Consider the following 16,068-nt stretch of genomic DNA (forward strand, 5'->3'; position numbering starts at 1 on the left):
GTGACGTTTCTTTATATTTATGAAATTTTAAAGATCCAAGTTTTTCACTTTCTAGCTCACTTGGTCTAGTGAGCTCAATACAACATCAAATTGCTGCAGTTTCTAAAACTATAAAGGCTCAGCACAACTTCTTTTCAGAAACATCAACAGAATACCCAAATTTGGTAAAAAGTATATTATAATCTAGGCTTTTGAAATTGATACAGATGTTTAGATTCATTATCAGTTATGGAGGTCCCTCAATTTTGTACAAATGATACCAATTAACCATCAAGTATGGCCACTGACTGAAAGCATCTTTGCATAAAGATCTTGTAAATCTGATACCAATGATACTGATCTGTCATCAAAAATATTTTGACACAACAAATGGCTATGCAGAATAAAACCAACAAAAACATTCTAGTTTTTAAAAGCCTTTAAATTTTATGCCCCACTTTATGATCATTGTTACTAAATATAAAAACAAGTGCTGAACAGAACTTGGCAATATCTGATAGAAAAATCCTGACCCGAGTGCCTTACAAAATGTATGAATTATTTTAACCTGCAGTCAAATAAGCCTGCAGTTTAGAAAAATATAAAAATTCTTAAAAATAGCTAAACATAATTGCAACCAAATTTGACAAAAACAGCTGCCATATGAAGGTTGTTTCTAAAATTAGAAATATAAATGTAAGCACACATCATCATATTCCAGATTTCTTGGCCAAACGACCTTGTATTTGGCTTTGAGGTAGATGTTAGTTGGATGAGCAATTTTGGGGACACTTTGGACTCTTTTTTTGGGTCTTTTCTCTTAATTATCTTCCAACAAAACTTTGCCAAATGCAAAGATCTGGTACATATATTTATCTTGAAACAAAGCAAAATTTAATGATGCATGCATTGTTATTGAGGTGTTATATACAATGTATGTTACGTCTCCAGCGTACTCTGCACCATTCCAGTGGCCTAAGTGGTTGGAGTGTCCCTGTTGAGTCGAGTCATATCAAAGACTGCCTCACTTGGTGCTCAGCATTAACAGATTAGTGTTAGGACTGGCTGTAATGGTGTCAGGATAATGTGTCTGGGTGGGACATCATGCTACATGTCTGCAGCATGATGCCCAAGTGCTAGACATCACTATAAACTGCCACACTGCAGACATCATAGCAATATGACTGAAACATTGTTAAATCTACATTAAAAATCCAAATCGCACACACATGCAATCAGATCTTAGATTATGAGAACTGCTGGAAAAATTTCCACATCAGGAAACGTTTTGTAAAAAGAGAAAGAAAGAAGAAAAGTCATTAAATTGCATTCTTAGAGTTTTAAACTTGATGCTTGTCAATTTTAACTGTGGACAACTGTTTTGTCTGCATTCTAAATTCCACTAATTATTGAAAGATCTTTCTGAGTTTACTTGTCACAGCATTTTGCAGTTCATGCAGGAATGATGGCCATGACCATTGTTGTTTTAAAATGATTTTTTTTAAAGCTCCATTGATCACATACAAAAAACGAGTTTATGGAATGGTCTTTCATCCATCCATTATCACTTTCTCCTAGAATGCTGGTCATATTGATATTGTGTTTTCACCAGATGACATGATGTCTAGCTTGTCATATATGAAATGGCATGCATCTGATACGGCCATGATGGCAGTCATGCTGAAACTTGTTATTGTTTCTTCTCCAAAACAGCCACCTCAACACCTGAACATTTGTTTACGATGTCTCATTGGTCCTAAATGACAATAGTACCAATCTGACATCAGTAGCATTTAATTTTGAAAATCTTGTTACTACTGAAAAATCCTGGATAGGATGAATGTGTGTGTGTGTAAAGTCTTGTGGCAATCCTCCAGGTAGTTCTGGTCTGTTCATCAGTAGAGTTAAAAATGTTGTGTTGCAAGTCTGGAATGGACAATTCATTCTAAACCCACAGTAACTCTACTGATGTAACATAGTTATTTAGTGTATTGTAAGATAAAGGGGTAGGGGTGTTCAAATGTAACACAATTCACTGAAATGAAGTGCGATTCTTTTTGCACTGTGATATTAAATTTATGTTCTCACTAATCCATGAAAATTAATACCCTGCAAATAATAATGAACTCACCATTTTTGCATAGGTAAGCAATGATAATGTCAAATTATTGAGTTAATTATTGGACATAATCCTATGTTTCATGCAAATGAACACCATGCAGTTATCATCTCTGTAGTAGACTCACACACTGGAAGCTGCAGTGGCTCAGTAGTTAGTATGCTCGACTTGAAACCAGAAGGTTGCAGGTTCACATCATTCCTGCCCAGATCAGGCCATGTTTGGTCACCATGGTGTCACTGGGCAAGGCACTTTCTTCCAATTGCCGTGGCATGATATAATTTTGTGTGTTGATTTGCCATTAAACACCAAAAAAAAACCACACACACACAAAATCTTGATTGAGTGACACTAGTTTTACTGGCACATCAGCAGATGAATGAGAATTTAACAGAGCAAAGTATGTTATGTAGGATTTAAATTTAAACCTTGGCTAAATATAACTAGTTTTCAGAATTAATTACATTTAAGTGGAATATCAACACTTTAATGAAGCAAAACAAAATTTTCATGACATTTTTAATAGCCATTTTTCATACATACATCATGCACATTAACAAACTTCAAAATATCACAGTCATTCAGTGAAAGATTTTGCACTTTAAAACAAGTGTTTCTAGTGTGAAGATGTCACTTGGTTTCATTCCACAAATTTTGCACAGCAAACTAGAAAACTGACATTATCTTAACCAAATTAAAAAGTCAAAATTTACAAGATAACCTGCATCACAATCACAGAAACAATCACAAGATGCTTGTATCATAACCTATACAGTAAAGCTTAAAAAACTCCAGGGCCTGCGAGACCAAAATTCTACTCAGAGTTTTCAGCTGTTTTGAGTTTTCCATGTCAGATTAGGGAAGGTTCTTCAACAAATTCAGAAAATCATTTGAGTGATGCCTTATTTTCGATTGTGCTGATCTCAAGAGTTATTTAAGTTTTATTACTGTATATACTAGTTTGTAAGTCAGGCCCAACTGCAAACTGCACAGACCCAGATTTGCTGTCACATAATGTGCCAGCAGATCTGGGTTTATGTGGTTTGAGTAATCGGTAGAACAAACACAGACCCTGATCTGCCTGTGCATTATATGATAGCAGATCAGGGTTTATATTGTTTGCAGTTGGATTTGAATTCAAAGCAAGTACAGATGGTAAATATAAATTGATCACATTGTAGAGATTGATGAACCTTGTAGTATTGAGAATTAAAAACTTACAGACCTTACTGCAATGCAATGCAAACAGAATAATTATTTTCAAAAAATCTCAGTCCTTCAGCACATTATACAATATATGATTACATATAATGGATGTGTTAAGAAAAAAATCAACACTAACTGAATAGAAACTCAAGATCAACAACAACTAAAAAATATAAAATATGAATACAAGAACTCCTCAATGCCACAATATGGACTGACTCGTTATAATCGGGAATTAGTGTATTTGTTCATGGAAGCCTCATTTATCTATAGCTTCACTACTCAAAACTGTAAAACATTATTTACAAACCTAAAACTCGAGATTCCATGTGAAACAAATTACTTTCCATTCCCTTAGCTGGTTTTCTCTATGGCATACATGAAGATGTAAAATTATTTTTTTAAATGTTGTTACACCTAACCAAGTGCATAAAGAACATCTACTACATCAATAGAATTATTACCTCTATTATGTGCTAAAGTGACAACAAAACTCGTTTCAAAAGAAAATATAACAAGTGCTCATTACTGCTTCAACTTTGAGGAACAACACAGATTATCTACATTAAAATCTTGTTAACAAGCAAGTAACTATAAAACTACATTTGTTAAATATACTTTTGAGAAAAAACAGTACATGTTACTTTTAAACTGGATCTCCATTAAGTACTTACACATATCAATCTTTTTTCAGTAATTTCTTATTTTAAGTAACTACAAAAACATGTATCCCTATTTCTTATAACAACTTTCATCTTAAACATTATTATAACACATCTAATAAACGTCTGAGTAGCCTTACTGGCTTAATACACAACTGTCTGTCCTCTCAAATAACACAACTGGACCAACAGAAACTAAACATTGCTAACAACTTACTCGTTCACACCCACCTCCCCATCCTACACTGCCAATAAGATGGAGTTGTGTTTACTGAGAGAATTATACAAGTGTAACAAGTCAGCAATGGGCAGTAATTCAGTACAGTATGGAGAAAAAGCTTTCCTGACTTTCATATCATCCAAAAGCCTGTTAATATGAAACTCTACATTTAAAGTATGAATGCTGGAATTGTCACAAATCATTGGGATATTCTTGGTAAAAAAATTTATGGTGCACTATTGCCTGAAATGTAGGAAAATTCTGCTGACCATCAAATTCACTGAGATATTTTTTCTTCGGGAAATCAGATCAAATTCTAACAAAATATATGAATGCTAAAGAAATGTGGAAGACACTGGGATGGCTATTTATATAATTGTATATGATGAGATTAGCAGGTGAGTACACGGTGTTGATACACTATTCATGCCATACATTAGACATGTATATCTAAACAGTATTCTCGTATTCCAATTTGTGGTTCTTTAAATATAGTAAACTATTATGTATGCCTTCTCTGTTTTCACTACAGGCATATTTCTCATTTAATATGCATCGATTTAAGATGGTAATTGTGCCGATGACGCACGTATTTTACTGCCCGCATTTATTACCTACACCCCCCCCAGCAATTTTTTTGGTGGGTATATGCATCATTTTCTTCAGCTAACTGACCTGGTTGCTTATAACACAGTTGGGTTCTATGGCTCCCAACCACCGTGTTATAGTGGGGTCACACTGTATTAGGATTGATATAATAAACTTTCTGTTGGGTCTTAAAAATTGGTTAAATTGATCCAGGGTGCTTAAGCCAATGAGATTCTACTTTATATTTACAAGATCCAGACTTTAGGACAAAAATATGTGACAAACGTTTTTTTCATTGACCCTTTCACCTTACATAAATGACTACAAGGTGAAATTGCACTTCTGAGTTAAAAGTTCAACAAAGTCTACACACTACAGACAGACAAGTAAACACATTTAAAGTAATTATCAAATTCATCACATAATGCCACTAAAACTGAGCTGCTATGAACCATTTCTCAGTTCTAACACACTAACTAATGTAATTTCATGTCATCATACTCATCAAGGTAACTGTGTCACAATATGATGTGAAAATAATGTACAATGTTTCAGCATCCAGCTCAATTCTTGGAAGGGGCTTGAATGTTGATTTCTCCAAGAATTCTACATAGAGGAACAATTCATCTGACATTTTCATAAGAGGGATTTTAAATTTTTAAAGTTTAGGGGGAGGGGAAGTTTTTACATGGAAACAGTATCTTAGACTAGACCCTTAAAGTACATTCAAACAAATATGTGTGTGTGATAAATAACTTGTAATGAATAAAGATAAATCTTACAGTTTTCTTCATTATTAACATAGCAGTAATAATCGTGACCTCATTTAACATCAAAGATATTACCATCAAATACAAAATTCTGCATGTCTGTTATTTTTGTACAACCATGCAGCACAATGGAGTAAAATGCTTCTTATTAATTACATGAATTAATTACATAATCAGTGTCTCACAACAAAATTGCAAAAGGTCTTTTAAGTGTTTAATAATGGTAGTAGATCTGGAAGTCAAGGGCCTACATGATTGTGTTAAGTTTTGTTATTTTAATGATTGCTACAAGTTTCATTAGGTTCTAGGCAAAGTGATTTTCACAAACTCGTTCACTTTTTAGGGAGGAATTCATTAGATTTACTTGGGATTCACAGGATCATATGTCCTGGAGCAAACCCTGCTTAAAAGAACTCTATTTAAAATTTATTGGGGAAAAAATGCTTCTTCATGTGATAAATAGATCCTACATTTGTGTTCAGTTCCTATGGAACTCCTGAAACCTTTTTCAATATTTTCAATAGTTTGCTTGTAGAAGCTTACAAAAGACAGAAACAGTGCAACTCATTTAATATTATTTGTATGAACTAAAAGCTTCTCATCATCTTTAAACAGATCAAGATCTGTACCAAATTTGACCTGCTGAAATTCCCCTAGTAAAGGCACTTTCTATGTTGATTCAGTGTCTTGCAGGAATCTTATGATGACAGCAGAAAAGTCCACAATATCCTCACTGTCAATTTCTGTCAGTCTGCTCACATGTGAAATCACCTGGAAAAGAAATCCAAACATATCTGGCTATATTTGTTAAATTACCTACCTTTTGAAAGAAACTGACATCACATACCTGAATAGTAATGAATCAGGACACATTCTGCTGCGTTAAATATTCACTCCTTGTTTACATTTCTTGATCCAAATAAAAATAACTGAAATGACGAAACTATATTTTGAAAGTATCCAAGAAGAAAACTGTATTAACAAGACTTTTGAGAATGACATAGAAATTAATCTACTAAGTGAAATTATTGTGGCAGAGAAAAACCAATTTTTGCAAGATACCGACAGAACATATAGAGATTTTCTTAAGTTATGATTCCAATAATACTTGAAATCTACGTTTTAAAATATTTTTTCCCAGTATTCTGGTCAAATACTTATAACAAAATGTTTGTTCTGCTTGATGCAAGAGGCATTCTCTGCCTACAGAAATACTTGTATACAACAACGTGCAGGCAGAAGAAAATAGCTGGAATGGACCAATGGAAAATGTACAAAAAACAGCTGATCTTATTTGCAGTCCATGAATACTGATCCAAGTTTCACAGAACACAAATATTTTATTAAATCTCCAAGTCTATTTACTTTAAAGATAATGTCAAATAAACATCCATGAACATCTTTAACTTTTTTGTAAGGGAAAATAATGATATTTGACAGCTGTAAACCCTGTGTAGTATATATAAAAGCTTGAATAAATACAAGTTTCCTGACATTTTCAAAAGAATAGGTTTTATCTAGTTTAGCATTTTCTATGTATATATGTATTAGCCTTCAGTGGCATGTCAACACAATAATGTCTATATGGTGAAATTAAAAGTAAAGTTCTAAAATAGAAATACAAAAAACTGCACAAAAATTTTGGGAATATTAACCATTCCAAATAAATATAAACACAAAGTACTACAAGATAAAAAATTGTGTCCTGCATGCCCTCAGCACAATACCACTATATGCCACTCTCCAGTGATGGGTTTGATGTTGCAATGCTTGTTTGTGGAGTTTTCCACACAGCAGTAGGAAGGTAATCTTAACTTTTTCATGCATATTCTTTGCTTACATCATGGGGTATGTACAATCTTAGTGTGGTGGCCATATGCAAAATATTACTAAAAATACCATCTACTTATGATTTATTAAATATGATCAGGATGTTTTAACTATGATATGAAAAACCCTACAAGGTAGGTCACAATGACCTTGTATTAGTGTGCAGTAAGTATTTACCCAAAGATGCTATTCATACTGCAAGTTCTGTCATTAACATCCAAGAACATCTCAAGACTGAAACAAAATGCTGTTTGCAAAATTGGGTAAGTAAGGCAAATTAATGAAGATTGTAATGAGATTCAGAAGAGTGTTGAAGTTGTTAAACTAATAGTTCAGATGGAATAGTAGCCAAGTTTAAGAAAGTGTGTGATGCCTGGCATAGTGCTTGGAATAAGAGACCTTTCCTTCGACTTATAAAATTTAGTCTCACTCTGAAAGATAGACAATAGCTATATGTGAGTGGTGTAAAGAATTTGGAAAATTAAACTCAATGGTAACCACCGGTTTTTCTCATCTGGACATTTAGCACCTCAGGTATGCCCAATAAACTTCTGGGAGGGGACTGCAATTTTCGCTGGTGGGACTCCTTAATTTTATCAAACTAGGAGTCCTTGACTCTTAGTTTTAAAATCCTAATGAGACCTCTGATTGGTTTATTGTTCTCTTTTGAGATACAAAATATTCATTATTTAATCACTCAGATACTGTATGGAAATTTCCAATACTTGAAACAAAATCAAGTGATGTGATGTGATTTGGATTTTTTGAGGGAAATATTATTTTTATTTTCATGTCATATATTTATGCTATGTGCATAACACATTGTCTTAATTGAAAAAGTATATAATTTTTGTCTGGAAGTATAATTGTCTGAATGTACTGATATAAACAGTAATACAAAAACAGCTGTCTCTAACGATGACAACTAGCCTTAAAATGATTCACGTTTTACATACAACAGGGAAGCACATGTGAAAATAACTTTATTGTCTGTATATGTATGTTAAATTTCAGAATAATACAAAAAACTTCTTACTGCACAAGATGATTTTGAAAATTGACTAAACAACCTATAATAAACACAATTTGTGAAAAGACAGACTGAATACTGAGTGGGATTACTTTCTGTAACAGTCTAAATTTCTTAATTCTCTGAATGGACCGTTCAACATGTCTCCTATGCGTGGCAATATCTTTAGTTAGTGATTCTTCCTGAAGTCAGTTTCATCCTAATTCCTAGAAATGGTGGGATTATTAGGGAGACCTGTCTTTCATTTAGCAATGTCTTTAATAAAAAATCCACGATCAGCCATTATTTGATCACTTGGCTCAAGCATGTCTAAAAGTCCAGACTGTACTACAATTTCCTTATCCGAAATGCTTCCTTCAAAAGTATCTGATATAAAAATAATGGAACCATTTGGGGCAGCAGCCACCAGAAATTTGAATGTTGTGTGACCTTTATATACCGAATACATGTTTGATCCCTGTGATCCAAAGTTTCCTGGTTGCTGTACACATACTTCAGTACAATCAATGATGCATCTAATGTTCTTATATTTCTTAAAGCTCTTGGGTAAATGTTTTTGGATTAAATGTCTGCAAACATTGTTCTCTTCAATGGCCTGAATCTTTGATATAAGAACTGAGTCCATGTAAGCACAATTGTGGACACTTGCCTGGAGCTAATATGCCAAAGCGGTATGAAAGATTTGTATTTAGCAGGCCAAGCCTAAGTCTAATCAAAGTGAGAAACAGTTCATTTATGGGACTAATTATTCTCTTTCTCCCACGTCGCTTACTTGTTGTTTTCTCTGGGTCTGAAACATCTGAGTTCCAATAATTTAGTTTAAAAGCAGAAGCACCAAGAAACTGCCAGCGGCTTAGAAACATTTTATATGTCAAGCCAGTGTAAAAATGAAACTGTCATCATCTGTCACTTTGTCTATGCAAAATACATCATGATGTTTTACTCTTCCTTCAGGTAATTCATTTTTGTAACCGACCTTTGGTTCATGTCCTTTAGGTGGTGACTTCATGTCCTTTAGGTGGTGAACAGCTCAAGTTCAGTGAGTGTCACTTTCAAATCATTATCAAGAATCTTGGTCTGGACACTCAGTTGCAGTATTTCTGGTGCCACATATCTACTGGTCTGTGTTGACGCTTCATGCACCAAAGGTTTGACTGTAATCTCAACATGCTGCACTTCTACTGTTTTCTGGCATGAAAAATCATTCCCCCTTCTTACAAAAATACATATCTGTGCCTGCACCTTCCTCGCCATCCTCTGAAACAATGTTTAAGGAAACGTCTTCTTTTATTCGCTTTGATGTGGGTTTCACATGACTCTGGTGGCTTTCTCTTCTGTTGCATCTGAGCAATAAAAAGTAAAAAAGAAAATAACTAAAAAGTTTAATGATGAAAATAATAAATAGCACTCAATTTATTAACACTGATACTCTTCTTGGTATTCCACAAACTTGTAAGTACATGTATATTGTGCATGGTAAAATTGTCAAGTGTGATCAAGCTTTGTAAATTTAAAAATAACTTTTGTTTTCACATTTTATTCTAGTCACTGACTACTGAACCAAATGTTTCTATTTCTAACAAGTCAACATTTCTCAAAACAATTTGTAAAAATAAGGTAACATTTAAATATTAATGCATTATAACATATATCATCTTAATATTTTTTAAACAAAAATAGATTTATACCCCCCTTCTACTATTGCATTGCTGAGTTTATTAGCTTATTTGTAATTGTTTTAAGTAACTAATAAATTAATTTATTATTACTGATATTGTTATTATTATTATTATTATTGATGGTATCCAGGTTGTTTGACTTAAGAAACTGTGCCGATTCCTCTAATGATACAACCTCTGTAGGAGAAATTACAGGGATAGAAAGAAAAGAAATAATACGTACTATGATTCCCAGTTTAATTGGGTCTGGATGTTCCTTGGAGGGTCCATTTCCATCAACAAAGTGTAAACTGCATATACATGAATCCTTCGTCACATTTTTTATAGTAAAATCACGTTGGCCACAATGATGTACCCATTGCATTCACCTTTCTCTCTCCTTGTCAGGCTTTGGAAAACTGTTCCAAACCCAATGAACCAAACACCATCTTTCTGGTATCTCGATTCACTAGTACATGAACCATAGCAACAATGCTTAGTGGTCACCATGTTAAATAACTACTTTTCCAGAAGAATATATAGCTTGTTTATAACTTTCAAAATGCTGCCAGCATCTGTGTTACTATGTGTCGCTAGTGGCTTTGTCCAAAAACAATATGGCTGCAGCTGGGGGCAATGACACCATGGTTTATTTTTAGCATAAGGCTGAATTTTAGTACCAGCACCATTCACCCTCATACTAAACTCAAATTTCCACCTTGTACAAATTTCAAAGGAAAAAATTAGTCTCAAAACCTGATCTCAGTACTTTTCACCATAGCCAGGTGCAATAACGGGGAATTGTGCTTCAGATGAGAGGCAGAAGTCAGACTTAAATCTTCTTGAAATAATGTCTCCTACTTGATTCTGCCGTGAATATTTCCATTCCAGGCAGAAACCAAGTGTTTTTTTTCCCTGTCAGTGACAGTTGGTTTCTGCATTTCTATTTCGTACAGGTGGGTTCTAGAGTTTCTTCCGTGCCCCATGTCTTGTGGAATAAAAGTAAGGATCCTTAAATTCTAGGGTAGAAGATGGGATTTGCAGGTAAAAAATGTACCACTTGGACAATTCTGTGCACACTATGAAAAAATGCATAGCCATGAATCCTGTTATTCTTGAAGCAGTGACAAAATCTTTTAAGAGTTTGGGTAAAATAAATCAAAATTTTAAATTCATAATTATTTAATACATTACCTTGACAGTAATTACAGAAATAAAACAAAATAATATATTACCTCATCAGCATTTGACTGTTCAACAATGAATGCTACTGCTGATACCACAGATGCCACCAGCAGCATCTTATCTGCATGAACAGCACTAAATTTCTTCCTGTTTAATGCAAGAAAAAGTGAACGATTTTAAAATCTTGCCTGAGCAGTGTGGTTGATAAAATTTTCAAATTGAGCTGTAAGTAATGCTACTTGATGAGCATGAATGTTTTAAGTGTAAATTTTGCAGAAGCTTTTAATCTGCAGCTGTCAGCATGACACATAGCCATTTTAACACAGTAACCCCTGGCAACAAGTTTACATGGCAGGAGGTAGTAGCCTACTGCCGAGCTCTGTAGCATCAAGGTCATGTAAAATACACTAAAGTGGGTGCTATTATAGAAAGGTAGACAGATGTAGCTTTACAATGATACCAAATAATCTGGAAGTTCTAGTTGCACTACAAAATAAAGAAGGAAAAACCTCATTCTTTGGACCCATTTTTTTTCCATCCAAAATTTGCCCGTGGATGGAATCTGATTTTATGTCTGGATTTTATACTTTTTGGTCTCAGATCTAAGGCAGACTGGTATGAACTGCAAACAGACAGATGAACCTTTGCAAAAAGTAGGATAAGATAGGCATTTGGCATAAAGAGTGCTCTCAATACAAAAATAATGGGTCTGTTAAGCAAAAGAAAAAAATCCAAAAAAATAATCAAATTTTTACCCTTCTGTTCATGCGCGAACCAAATAGCCAATGAAAAACGATGTTTCTAACATAACTAGGCATGAGGTTATTGGAAAATCACCTGGAAGTTGATGTATTAGGATGTATTCAGAAAAAGCTTTCAAAATGTGTTTCCTACTCAAATGTCAGGCAAAAACGACAAAAACCTCTAGGGGCTAATGTGTTAAGTTGTTGTATGTGATTGTCACAGAAATTAATCTATGGCTGGGGATAAGGATATGATACTCTATGTCCTATGGGGACACAAATGATTTTTAATGAGATCTGTATGATAATTATATCAGGCAAATTGGAGAAGACAAAGTGAATTGGGTTCAAATATTGAAGAATGACAAGGGTTGTTGCAGAAACTCAGAAATTCAGAGGGCATGTCCTTGGGGAAAATAAGGCACATTACAGGAAGAAATGGTGCATCCTTTGAGAATTTCTTGCATATTGGACCCAGAAGATCAGTCCCAATTTAGTCAAAATGACACTTAAAAAAATGCAGTGAAAAACCTTCCTATTTTACAACCCGATCACCATATTATTTTAATTTAATCTTAGCTTTAAAAAAACTGACAGTTATGTGCAAAGTTCGTATGTTTTCAAGTTTACAGCTGCATCTTCCCAGTTCTGTATCCATTGCTGATTTATCAATAATCTCATTGATAAATTTCAATTTAAGTCATGGGACTCATCATAATGCAGCACTGGGTCAAACCATAAACAAAGAAGGATATCTGCACATGACTTTCCTGCCCATAGGTACATTTGGCAAAGTTTAAACCAACAGGTTGATTTTGCATGGAAATGACTGCATGTTTTCCATCACATCCAGAGAGTATAAGTAATTCATAGTGGGGAGAATATGACACATATTGATATAATCATAATAGACTGTAAGGAAAAATATATTGGTCATTTCAAACCAAGTAATTATCAATTAATGAGATTATTAAAACATCAAATAAAGACATATATGGCAGTAATTAACTGATCTTTTTAATTACATCTTCATGAAGCATCTGAGTTGTAATCAGCCATTAACATTTATCATTAACCAGCAGAGAGTTTACATTGCAGACATAAAATGAAACCTCAAGTAAGCAGAGATTAAAAAAATTCAATGATGTTGGCTTAACTGCTCTTTGTTTAAATCAATCGTATATAGGTCTAAACCATCTAAAACTAAACCTAATGTAGCCACAAGTGCCCAAGGGCTGCCCCCCACTTTAATATGGCCTCATGTGTGACCACTTATATTTATAAATAACAAATGCATTTTTTCCCTATTTTCAAGAGTATTATGGCAAGCTTTATTTAAATAAAAATAATTTCTGCAAAAAAACATCATATGACAATGGTCAAATTGGCTGTTATTACTAAGCTGTGAAAATGGCAGAGACTATATAAATATGTAGAAATTCCTGGTCAGTTAACTCAGTCAGGTACATGTACATCAAAGTAAATTGTTCATCCAGTAAAAACTATTGTCACTGTAAGAAGTAGATGAGTACAATTATTGGACAAAATGTATTTTAATTTTCAGTCGCATTCAGGAAATCAGAAGTAGAAAAGTACAATTATTTGTTTTACTTGTGGGAAAATTTTCAAAACAATTTTATGCTAATTGTCTGCTTATGTTCAAACTGTAGATCATATCTGAATCATCACATTACATGCAACAAATAAAATGTGTGTGTATGTATGGTTTATTTTTGTCTTTTATTACCTTGAGGGTTTTCTAAATTTCAGTTTGTAATATGAATCCTGCATCATACTTCAGTCGTGCTGATTTAGCACAATCGGGTCCACAAACATAGACCGCACTATAAGCAAGGCACGAGTTACAAAGGGACCTTCAACAATTGAAAAAGAAAATCGCTTTCACATCGAGAAAACCAATGGGGGGTGGGGAGCAGCATTAGGGAACTGGGCTGTTTATTGACTGAATCCTCATTTTACAATCACGTCAATAATAATTTTTAATAACGTGCTTTTTCTAATGAAGTTGTTCGTTATTTTGTTTAAATAACATTTATTTTTAAAATGTCCAACATAAGGTCATTCCAACTGTTTCCAGCAACCATCACATGTATGCGAAAAAATCTGTATTACGTCACTGCTTTTTGTTTTCTTGACGAGTCTGGTTCCCGTAGTGGTGTTAAATATTATCCTGCCAAATCGGGAGTCACAGAGCTGGAAACTAGACTTACTGTTGATACACCAACAAACAAGATTCCTTTTTTCAAAAACAAGTGACATTTATTTCGTAAGAAAATCGTCTAATTCGAAACTCAATTTTTTTATTGTTCAATTAGTACAAGATTGATGTCGTGATTTCATTGGAAGTAATGATGAAACTTATCATCCTTGAGGATATCTCTAAGTGTCAGTTCAAGAATTCTCTGAAACTTGCTTGCCCATAATGGTCTGTATCTGTGAAATCAAACTCTTTATTTTACAAGTATTCATTTCGCTTGGCTGCCTTGTTATCTTTGATCACAGTTATGAAAGAGTCGGTTAATTTAAGGTAGTTTTAGTTACATACACAATAATATTTATAAGTGTTCGATCGATCAAATGCAATGAGTTCACCTGACATGGACAGAGGCCGCTAGATTTTGAGTTTGTAGGATTTTGTGCCTTTTAACTTTTCTTTTATTGCACATCCTTTATTTGATTCAAAAGACATAATTAACATGAAAATACAAAGGAGGCCAGCTTTTAATTCAGTGCAACAATACAACAAATACTTCTGGAAGTTAGTTATCAAAACATGGTTGGCACTTAATTAGGTTCTCAGAGAAATGCTCGCGGACATAGCTGTTAAGATCGATTGACCCATTTTACGTTTAATTACAAGAGGACAGATTGCATTTATGACGATTACACTTAAAAGGAACGAAAAGACAGAACTTGAACACAAATTTAAATTCATAAAAAAATTATTTAATTTGTATTTATTTATTAAAGGTCTGCCTCCACTTGGCATAAGTGACATTTTCATTGATCAAAATTTTCTTACATATTGTTAAATGCAGTGTACTAGGAATGTCGTTTGGAAAGAAAATGTAAAATATTGTATCACCTATTTTTAAATTTGATACTTCATAGTATTGATTAAAATTTCCAGGTCCTATCTACAGTTTTCGACGAGTGATATATCAAAGTTTCCGTTACCAGTTCTGGTAACCATTTTCTTCAAGTTCAACAAATATGGATCAATTTTTTTGAGTATTTTCTGGTTTAAAAAATGGGATCCACGTCTGATCGTGCATTATAAGTGGGTTTGCAAGTTATCAGGGTGCGAGTTATGGAGGGAGTGGTGTGTGTGTGTGTGTGTATATATATTGCAACATTTTATTTTGACCTCAATTAATTCATAATTTAAATTTAATTATTTTGAAGTATTTAAAAAGATTTTTTAAACATTATGAGGAAGTGAGACTATTAAAACATTTATTTTGTCTTGATTAGGCTTGAGACTAAAAACAACAACAAACTATGTCCTACCATTTATTTAAATTTTTGTCATGCTAACTTTAAAAAAAATGATCTCATACAAATACTTTTTATAACAGCTGAAAAGTGTTGACATCAGTGTATTAAGATAAAACAAGTCACATTATTTAGCAAACAATGTCAAATAGATGCAAATATATCCCCTTTCAACGTGCCTGTAGTGGCTTATTTCACTTTGCCCTTGTTATTTCCTTCTTTTTAAGACAATGATAAATAATCATTTTATATGGATCAGAAATAATTTAAATTTACTGGTTTCTCAATTATATTCTTATGAAATGCTTTTTCCATCCAACTCAGGCTGTATGTTAACACTGCGCAGTGAAGTAAAGCATTCCCTTCAATCACTCTGGCAACTATGTATAAATTGCTTATTTTATTTTTTGTATCTTTGATATCTGTTTTCCTAAACACAACTAAACTATTAAATGTAGATAAAAAAGTACATGTACTTATTTTATTTCTATATGACAATTATACATGTATGATACAAGCGTAACTGGTGCAAGTATATAACAAAAGCTTTATTTAAAATTTT

At 33.4% G+C, this 16,068-nt stretch overlaps 1 protein-coding gene and 1 pseudogene across 1 annotated transcript in view; both read right to left on the reverse strand.

Annotated features, from left to right (window-relative positions):
- Positions 1–2,013: 2,013 nt before the first annotated feature.
- LOC149781357 (cyclin N-terminal domain-containing protein 1-like) overlaps positions 2,014–16,068 on the reverse strand; it is a 32,386-nt gene continuing 18,331 nt past the window's right edge. Inside the window, exons 6-7 of the mRNA XM_089935445.1 lie at positions 11,298–11,394; positions 2,014–6,315 (exon numbers count right to left, since the gene is read on the reverse strand). Of these exons, the coding sequence (XP_089791571.1) occupies positions 6,214–6,315; positions 11,298–11,394 (199 nt within the window). The 3' untranslated portion in view covers positions 2,014–6,213. The remainder of the gene's footprint in view (positions 6,316–11,297; positions 11,395–16,068) is intronic.
- Positions 8,492–10,064, reverse strand: LOC149781358 (uncharacterized; annotated as a pseudogene).

This window comes from Sinohyriopsis cumingii, chromosome 15 (genome assembly GCF_028554795.1).
Source record: "Sinohyriopsis cumingii isolate HCF-2022 chromosome 15, ASM2855479v2, whole genome shotgun sequence".
In the NCBI taxonomy this organism is placed as follows: domain Eukaryota; kingdom Metazoa; phylum Mollusca; class Bivalvia; order Unionida; family Unionidae; genus Sinohyriopsis; species Sinohyriopsis cumingii.